The 10,591-nt window shown below is 40.9% G+C and overlaps 1 protein-coding gene across 1 annotated transcript in view; it reads right to left on the bottom strand.

The window, feature by feature from the left end:
- LOC141140615 (solute carrier family 22 member 2-like) overlaps positions 1–6,223 on the bottom strand; it is a 94,862-nt gene extending 88,639 nt beyond the window's left edge. The window contains exon 1 of the mRNA XM_073627995.1: positions 5,807–6,223. Within this exon, the coding sequence (XP_073484096.1) occupies positions 5,807–6,223 (417 nt within the window). The remainder of the gene's footprint in view (positions 1–5,806) is intronic.
- Between the last annotated feature and the right edge of the window lie 4,368 nt (positions 6,224–10,591).

Below are 10,591 nucleotides of genomic sequence, written 5' to 3' on the forward strand. Positions count from 1 at the left end.
ATTTATTTTCATCTAAATGTACCGTTACATTTTTAACCTGGAGCTGATTTTCTACAACTGCTAAACCCATCAAAGTTGGTTTCTTGCAATATGTCATTGTCATTCTGGTGATATTCTTTAAACCACTTGTGAACAGAACTCACCCAAAAATCACATTTTTGTTTATGTTATTGTCTCCTTTGTTTTCCCAGAACATTCCCTAAGACTGGAGTTACATTTTTACCATTTTTACTCATTTTACAATATGAGTGTACGTTCTCCTTTAAATCTATTAACAACTATTTAGTACAAAGGCATGCCTGATTTAATACAAATCGGTCGCATGGTTTAGCTAAATCCTCATATTACATAGCTTTGGTACATAGAGTAAAAAGTTGTTTGTGCAAAGATTGTACATTCAGGTTGTATGTATGTATGGTGAGCTTAAAGTAGTTGTAAACGATCACCTTGTAAAACAACCCACTCAGTTTAAAATAGAAATGAAAGACAAAACATTTGTGTATAGATTAAAAAAAATATACATAAACACCTTTTTTTGCCTTTTTTTTTATAAGTGATCACCTTCCCTCTGTTCTCAGCTGCATAAGAGCTGGGGAGAGGAGAAGCAGCAGGACACTGAGCTTCCCAGGGAAACGCTGTGCAGGGGAGGCATGTCAGGAGGAACTCAGGCATGTCTGAGTTCCCAGCATAGCTAAAGAACTGATCATGGTGTACCCTCCTGCTTAGTGTGGTCAGTTTTTAAGGAAAGCATAGGGACTGACAGGAACACCAGGGATTTCACACAAAGGAAGCAATACAAACAGAAAAGGATACTATTTTCATACAAATACATGGTACAGCAGGCACATATCAGGAATATGAAATGTTGGGTTAACAAATGCTTTAAAACTTTTCAAGGCCAAAGAAACTGGAATGTTTTTTTCTTTTTTCTTATTACATGACATAAGACTGCTTTGGTGGAGATACTTAAGGCAAACACACAGTAATATAATTTGCTAACATACAGTAGCAATATAATTACGTTACCAAAATTAGTGTGTGCTGTAAATTGTCTCCAGCATTGCTCCTGTTTCTTCTTACTAGAAGCTGTCATTTTGCTGAAGCCGAGAGCCCCCGAACAGCATTAAATCTTTAGGCTGTCAGCAGATGGGCCTCTACATTTTCAGCACAGTGCCAAAAAATAGAGCACAACTGAGCATGTGCAGAGCAGGGTGAGACAGTGTATTACTGGATTTTAAACAGTATAGGCACTTCTGTTACAAATCTATACCTGCAAAAGGGGCCAGCATGTAGTGATCTAGCAGGACTTTTTTTTTTTCCACTTTAATAAATGTTCTCTGATTGGACAAGGTGAAGAAGAGGAACAGTGACATCCTCCTCTCTACCGCATCCAATCAGAGAATGCTTTGCATTCATTGAGAGAAATACAAGGCGTTCTCTGAATGGCAGCTGTGCCAAATTATGCGTGCCAAGCTGGCCCAAAGTAAGTATGTAAAATATATCATCCCTGGGGTTCAGCATTAAAGCAGCAATTTATCACTATAAAATCCAGATTGTTCAGACTGCATGACCTAATACAAATTCAACTATATGTTACTTCTTAGAAATTGGATGGCTGCACTCCCACTAACGATGCAATTCAGCTTTATTCCAAAAATTTAAAAAAATCAATAAAAACATAGGTGGATGAACATTCAGATAGGGGAGGAAAAGGTTCACACGTTTCACACAATGAACGTGTCAAAACAAAGCATGTTTATCGTGTGAAACACTTTTATTGATTTTTTTAATAAAGCTGAATTGCATCGTTAGTGGGAGTGCAGTCATCCGTTTCTTCGTTGTCTCCATTCCTGCAGCAGTGGCAGGGCATGCACCCCACTCAGGTGATTGTACAGCTTGGATCGTACAGCCTTGCTGGCTCATCTGAGAGCAGCAGGATCTTTGCTTACATATTACTTCTTCTGCCCTGTACACACGACCGGTTTTCCCGTCAGAATAAACTCTGAAGGTTTTTCCGACGGAATTCCTCTCAAGCTGTCTTGCAAACACACGGTCACACCAAATTCTGACCGTCCAGAACGCGGTGACATAGAACACATAAGACAGGATTAGAAAACGGAAGTTCAATAGCCAGTAGCCAATAGCTTCCGTCTCGCACTTGCTTCAGAGCATGCGTTGTTTTTGGTACGTCGGAACAGCATACACATGATCAGTTTTTCCGATAGGAATTGGTTCCGTCGGAAAAATTTAGAACATGTTCTCTTTCTAGGTCCGTCAGAATTTTCAACGTAAAAAGTCCGATGGGGCATACACACGATCGGAATATACGATGAAAAGCTCCCGTCTGACTTTTTCTGTCGGACATTCCGCTCGTGTGTGCATGGCATTAAATTGATCAGTCCTAGTTTTTTGGAGTTTTTTTTTTTTTTTGCATGCTTAGACAACTATGCCTTAGATGCCTTAATTTGCATAGTATTTATTTCAAGGACCAGATCATTCAAAATATTTTAGGTGTAGGTGGAGCCTGGATGACTGTGTCACTCCCCGGGTTTTTTTCATATCTTTGATCGTTCACCACTAAGATCTCCAGGTCATAATTCTATCCCTGTGTACATGGGAGTTCTGAGTCAACCCACCTATCCTTGTGTTTTCCAGCACTATATTTCCTGTAATATAGAATATATAGATCTAAAAGGGAGATTGGGAACCCCTCATAATGGCCACGCCAAATTTGCTGACCCAGAACACAAGCGCAGATGTCTCACCAACAGGGCTCCCAAGAGGTGAGAAAAAATTCAGGTGGTTTAATTCTCCAACATTTAATGAAAACTGAAATATCAGTTTTGGGTAGACTAACTCATTGGATTATGCCTGTAAGGTCTTTAAATTTGTTAAACTGAGATTGGACCATCTTTAGATACTTTCATGCATATTTGATTTATTTTAAGAGCATGTAATTTTGCTGTGTGGATATAGTCCCTCACTTCGCTATTGGCCAATAATTGTTATAGGTGGACTCATTGGCCAATAAAGAGGCAAAGGGTCCTGTAAGGGCAGGCCCAAGTATAGTCATGCAAGCTATGGTCACAATTTGTCTATTCATTCACTTTGGATTTTGGGGCTCCAGGAGTGCTCTGAGAATAAGCTGGAAAAGTGTGTAGCCATCTACAGGTACTTGCTGTATATTTTAGTGGGCAGTTAACCATGTCTGAAAAATGAAATGGTTTGCTTTAAAGTGTTATTAAACCCAAAAGCAAACATTTATGATACTGCAGTTTACCAACATAGACATGTTGGCTTCATTTGTTTTATTTTTTAAAGTGATTGTAAAGTCTCGTTTTTTTTTCTCTAAAAATAACAAACATATTATACTTACCCGCTCTGTGCTGTGGATATGCACAGTGCAGCCCCAATCCTCCTCTTCTCAGGTCCCTCTTCTGTGCTCCTGGCCCCTCCCTCCTGTCGAGTGTCCCCACAGGAAGCAGCTTGCTATGGGGGCACCCGAGCAGAGCCACAGCTCCCTGTGTTCATTCAGACACGGACCCTCGATTCATCCCGCCCCTCTCTCTCCTGATTGGCTAACTGACTTTGATTGACAGCAATGTGAGCCAATGGCACTACTGCTGTGTTTTAGCCAATCAGAAGGAGAGTCTTGGGTGGCCGAAGCACGCGTGGACATCGCTGGAGAGAGATGGGGCTCAGGGTGCTGAGGGCACACAGAAGGTTTTTATCATAGAATGCATTAGGATTAAAAACCTTGTGACTTTACAACCACTTTAAGCGTTGTTTCCTTTATTTTCACCTAGTGATTCAGCCAGTAAGTCTGTTATTTTTTAATAGAGCAAGACGCCCTGCATATATAGTAGTTAGAGGGTTGAGACAAACCATATACTACTGACTGGGGTGCTTACAATCATCAGATTTTATTTATTGATTTTTTTAAAAGGAAAACATTTTTGCTTTGTTTCTAAAGTATTAGGTTCGGTTCTCACTGCCATGACTTGGGATCCAACTTGTGAGACCCCTAGTCGCGTCACATGTGAACTCCCATGTTAGTCAATGAGAGTTGTCTTAATTGGCACTACTGATGTCGCTCCGACTTTAGAAAAGGTTCCTGTACTACTTCAAGCCAAATTCTATCCGACTTGTACCCATAGACTTTAATAGAAGTCGTCTCCAAGTCGCATACTCGTCTATATTGATGTGATTTGGATTTGACATTACAAGAAGATTACCCAGGCATTCCCTGAAAGTTGCTTCAAAGTTGCTTCAAGGTCGCTTCAAAGTCACATCAAGTCGCATCAAGTTGTACTCAAGTCGCCAGAAAATTGCCAGAAAGTTGCCTAGGAAAGTCGCACGAGAAGTTGCGCAACTTTCAGGTCACGGCAGTGTGAACTGAGCCTTAACCTTCAATTTATCTGCTAGTACAGCAAAATGTGCTGAAAAATGTTATCAGCTAGTACATCTAACTCTCCCCACCCACCAGACTGACAATGCTCATAACTCTTAGACCCCTTTCACATTGAGGCACTTTACAGGCGTTTTTGCGCTAAAAATAGCGCCTGTAAAGCGCCTCTCAAGCCACCCCAGTGTGGAATTCTGAGTGCTTTCACACTGGGGCGGTGCGCTTGCAGGACAGGAAAAAAGGTCCTGCAAGCAGCATCTTTGGGGCAGTGGAGGAGCGGTGAATACACCGCTTCTCCACCGCCACTGCCTATTGGAATGAATGGGCAGCGCTGCCAAAGCACCTGCAAAGTGCTTCGGCAGTACCCCAACACGGGCGCTTTTAACCCTTTGTTCAGCCACTAGCGTGGGTTAAAAGCGGCCCGCTAGCTGCCAAAAAGCGCCGCTATAACAGAGTTAAAGCTAAAACTAGCGGCACTTTACCGCCACCGTCCCCACCATGCCAGTGTGAAAGTAGCCTAATACATAAGGTGTGTTACTGACCAGATCACCAGGTGAAAGCAGCCACCATGTCTAATGATTGGTAAGTTGAAATATATTACAGTTTTGGCTTTAATACCGCTTCAAGTACGGAAAAAGGCTACTAATGCTACATTTTATAATTGCCTAATTTATAGTACCTAATTACATGATGCTGATATGTTGTTATGGAAGTATGTGCTTCATGTGCTTCATTCTCTTCTTGCAGATTGTTTAGCAAGTCCCACTCCATTTGCAACTAGGGATGAGCTCAAAGCTCAGTTCAGGTATTTGTCTGAATGTCATACTTTTTGCTTGTTCAGCAGAACCTGAACATAATTAATGGTATCCGTAGAAATATCACTTCTATACTTGACAGCCCCCTTTATTTACTGAGGTTTTTTTTTTAATGAAAGAACATTTTTTGGGGGGGAGGTTTAACTTTTTTTTTTGTGAATGAGTAAGAGTACTCAATCACATGGGAAGGGGGTCTATCTGAAGGCACCATTATTGTGTAAAGTTTATTATAAAGTTTTCTTAAAATCGCTGCTCCCCACCAAAACGAGTTTTTAAAATAATGATTTGCTTTGGTACATGTTCCCAGCCACCATGCCACTTGTTTGGCAATCCCTTGCATTTTAGCCTAGAAATGGGGATTACAGGTTTTTAACATTAGGCTCCCATTGACTTCAGTAGGGTATAGATTCAGCACCCAAACTTTATTCATGTTCTGCGAACCTATTTGAAACACTTGACTGCAGCAGTGCTATATATATAGCATATATCTGGAGAGTGCCTCCTTTCATGGACAGCATCAGAGCATGGCATAAATATTTGTTTTTAAAAGTACTATTTGTGCAACTATTCAAGCTAATCCTCTTACCTCTGTTACTATGGATGATCCCGTAGTATCATATACCCAACCATTAGTACAGCTGGTAACAGTCATGTTGTTATTACTATATGAGGTTAGATTCCTTATTGGGTCTGTGCAAGAGACAGATGTCTGGTTCCAGTTTGAGTCATACTGCAGACACTGGCTAAAGTATAGGGGATCCACAGAGTCATCTGGAAGGATAACCGTATAATTCATTTCCTCTTCAAAATTCCAACCACATTTTCTACTTAATTCTTTAGCTGCAGGATTACTACATCTGAATTCAGGTACAAATCCTAGAAACACAATGCCCACATATATTGGGCTAAACACGGCAGAGATAAAACACATGAGAAAAAACAACTGCTTCTGAAACAAGCCAAACTGTCCAATTTCCTCCAAAACATCGTCAAAAGAGGTCATGCTTTCCAATCTTGGCTTGAGATGTCTGCTAGATGTAGATTGTTATTTCTGTCCCAAGTATAGAAAAAGAAATGGCTTCTTTTAAAACAAATTGTCCAAAGTCCTATAGATAGTTTTCAAACTCTTCTAGGAAATCTCACACAGACTGCAAGCTTTTTGTACTCAATAGATATTTTAACCTGCAGCACAGTGCACTTTGTATTTCAAGTTAAACCAACAGAACCTGCTTGAAGATGCTTAACCAAATGAAACAGCCAAAGGACGTCACCCAGCGCACAAGGCCTGACATTTATAAATCAGCCGCATCACCAAATAACACAATCCTCACATGCGTCTCACAGAACAAATATGTAAATAAATTAAATTTAGGGCACCCAGGATTAAAGATATGGAGTTGATGGAGAAACTGACTGCTAAAATACAGGACAAACTGGAGGGTCACAATCATATTTGCGAATTATGGTATACCCAGGAGGACCCACCCTGAGACCCTCTTTTTTATTCCCCCCCCCCCCCCCCTTTGGCTCGTCTTTGTTTTCCTTTCTCTTTCTGTTACCTTTTCTTTTTAAGCTTTTTACTGAATACTATCATTTCCTTTTTTTTATGAAGATATCCTGCACTATAATGTTCTAGCAGTTTTATAGTTTTAACTGTGAACCTGCTACTTAAATTGTTCTTGAGAAATTTCTTCAGTTTGGATATTGTAGCTGCAACTGTCGTGGCTGTTTCAAAGCAAATTCCCTGCATTATGAGTACACTTTACATGTTATTAACATAGTGCTCATCAGGCCTTTTTTTCTGAAATAGGTGCACTCAACCACGACCCCCGAAATCCCCATCTCCCCCACACCCACCCTCCATCAAATAGTGGGTGTGGTCAAATTTCACAATGGGCGGGTCTTAAAGAGCATTAAATACCAGGAGTGCAATACGAACAGAGGGCAGAGTCCAGGGCTGGACTGGCCTACCGGGATAGCGGGAGATTTCCCGGTAGGCTGGCTGCCCTGTGGCTGCTGTCAGCTAGGAGCTATGAAGAGGAGGCGGGGCTGGCTGAGGAAATGAATTCTAACAGCGGAGGGACAGAGGAGCATGTGGCTATCGTGCGGCAGGCAGGTCTGTGGTGTGCAGGAGGATAATGCAGGTGGGAGGGAGCATGAACACTGTGTGTTCTCTGGGTTGTGGACTGATCATTTCCCGTAGTAGGTTTAGTAGGGAACCCACAGCTGCTTAGGGGAGTACAAGGTAGGACTTGTTCCTCCTCCCATCAATCCACAGCCAATCAGCAGGCAGTGTAGTCCTCCCCCGCTCACATTGACTGTAAGTGCTGGAGTGAGGCTGAATGGGGACGCCAGGAGGGAGATACAAGGAACAAGGAGGTATGACTACAACAATGCAAGTTCTCCAGTACACACAACTCTGGCTGACTGGAAAAAACAGGATTGTCTGGACTGGAGCACAGTGACACTTGCTGGCCAGCTGCAGTGTATTTCAGATATCTATGTGATCAGGCAGTGTGCAGGTTACCAGCCTCCCCTCATTCTTGTCTCCCTGGTTACTTTTTTTATCTGCCTAACCTGACCTGCACATTGTCTGATCACACTGATAAGATCTCTGGAAGACTCTGCAGCAGCATTCTATGAGACCAGGGACACATGGCTGTTAACCATTTCAGCTTATAATCAGCTATTTAGCCAGAGCTCTGTGTGTGCTGCACAGATTGTTTGATGTTCTTTTTTTTTCAGGGATTTACTGCTGGATCAGGCTAAAAGCTTCACAGACCCATTAAATGGTTACTGTCCTTATCTAATCTTGAGCAGTTCTGTGTTTGCAAGAAAATTTGTATTTTGGAAACTGGGTATGATGTTTTCTTCTGTCACTTGGTTGTACTTTCAAAGGAAAATGATTGACTTGACCTTGCAGAGATGGTTTAAATAGAGTGGAGCAACCCTGCGATACTATATATCTGTACACTGAGTTCAGCTTTAAATGCAGTCTCTGACCATCTCCTGAATCAATCATGTCTGCAATCCCTAACCGTCCCCTGTACTATGTCTGCAGTCTCTGACCATCTCCTGTACTATGTCTGCAGTCTCTGACCATCTCCTGTACTATGTCTGCAGTCTCTGATCATCTCCTGTACGGAGATTGAATTTTACCGTCGCTATATTGATGACGTGATCATAGTGTGGAGGGGCACGGCAGACTCATTTCAGGATTTCCTAAGAGCAATGAATCAAAATAAATATGGCATCTCTTTCAGTGGGAAATGCGATCCTCATGAGATAGATGTACAGATCTTTAAAGAGAACAACGTATTACACACTAGAACTTTTTTTAAAGCTACGGATCGCAATGGCTATATTCCAACATCTAGTTGTCATCACCCTAAGTGGAAGCAGAACATTCCGAAAGGTCAATTAATGAGGTTACGAAGAAATTGCCACAGGATAGACGACTATTACACACAAGCCGACACTTTAATTAAAAAATTCATTGACAAAGGATACCATAAAGAACCTTTAATAAGGCATATGATGGAAATAGGGAGCCTAGATCGTGATCTCCTATTGAGAAAAAAGGAGACAGTTGACAACCATTGCAAGATGGATATGGCCTTTATCACTGGTTTCAACAACCAATACCGTTCGGTCGAACACATTTTTAGAAAATACTGGCCTATTTTAAAATCCGATAGAACCTTGGCGAAGATACTTTCAAAAAAACCAAGATTCATTTACAAAAAGGCCCCCAATTTGAGGAATCAGTTGGTGCATAATGTGATCGACCCACCAAAAACGGTTAAATTGTTCCCTGAAATGAAAGGTTTTTATAGATGCCAAAAGTGTCTACCCTGCCGCGTGAGTAAAAAACAGCCAAAGAGAAAACTATCCTTTAAGTCGAGAGCAGGGAAAGAGTACCAAATCAGGGAATTGATCACCTGTGAAAGCACCCACGTCACATATGTGATTGAATGTCCCTGTCGGTTACAGTATGTGGGAAGAACCACTAGGCCTCTCCGCGTTAGGATTAGAGAACATATTAATAATATCAAAAAAGGCTTTCCAAAGCATAACCTCTCTAGGCATTTTGATGAGGTCCACAACAGAAACCCTATAGGATTAATTTTTTACGGTATAGATCTGATTAAAGACCACTGGAGAGGCGGTAACAAAAGAATAAAAGTATTCCAGAACGAAACTAAGTGGATATACCGCCTAGGGAGTCTGGTCCCTAGAGGATTGAATGTGGACATCGATCTGAATTGCTTTTTATCTAATTTTTAAATAGATGGGTCTTATACGTGTCCCTATCTTACTTCCAAAATTGTTTCTGAAGTGCTTCTTATCTAATTTTAAATAGGTGGTTTTTAGACGTGCCCCTACTTCATCTCCGAATTTCCCAAAGAGTTTTAAGACTTTCTATACATATTATCTATTATTATTTCTCAATATTTCCTTTATTATAATTTCAACAGAAATTATATAGATTATAGTTTTTGATGGTTTTCTACGGGGGTTTCTTATATATATGGTAAACTTACCTATTCCCTCTTTCTCCCGTTTTACACCTGCTTCGATTATATAACACTCTTGTTTACCATGTCTAATATGTTTTCATACTTTAATAATTTTAAACATCTCTATATAGGAGTTCTTATTTCAATTCCAATTTAACTTACTGTTTATTTTTATTTGATTTTTTATTTTTTATATATATTTTTATATATATTTTTATCTTCTCTTTTAAATCCATTTTTAATTATACCTCCTGAGGAAATGAGAACCAATACATTTACACCTCCTTTTTTCGGGTTTAAGTTATCTGACTGCCATTTAATATGTTGCATAAGGTTTACTAGATAATATCTGGTTTGCAAAATAAATTTTTCCCATGGCCGCCATTTCCAAAAATTCCACTAGATGGTGCTCAAGGAGATTCCACCTGTTCACATAGCATTTCCCTCTGGTTAATGAGGCTGGAAGCGAATAGGTCTTGGCTCTCATCTCCATAATTGAGCGAATTCTCTGATTGGACCCACATGATGCCTGTCATTTAGCATCCGACGTGGGATTGGCCGCGGCATGTACTGCACCCAGATATAAGGCGTTGGGAGAACCAAGATGGCAGCGCCTCCGATGACGTCCGTGTGACGAAACGCGTAAGGCGGGACTATATTGGTACGCACAACGTCACTTCCTGTTTTCGTGGTTTCTGCTAGCTGACCGGTGGAACGCAAGCGGTAGTTGCGAACAACGCTGCGTTCCGGTACAGCAAGGGGAGTTAGAGAGCTTGCACGCTCCCTCCTCGTTTTTAAATATCTATAATTTATTCCTTCGAATTAGCTACGCTCCTTGGACTGTATGAGCC

This window comes from Aquarana catesbeiana, linkage group LG04 (assembly GCF_042186555.1).
Source record: "Aquarana catesbeiana isolate 2022-GZ linkage group LG04, ASM4218655v1, whole genome shotgun sequence".
Lineage (NCBI taxonomy): Eukaryota > Metazoa > Chordata > Amphibia > Anura > Ranidae > Aquarana > Aquarana catesbeiana.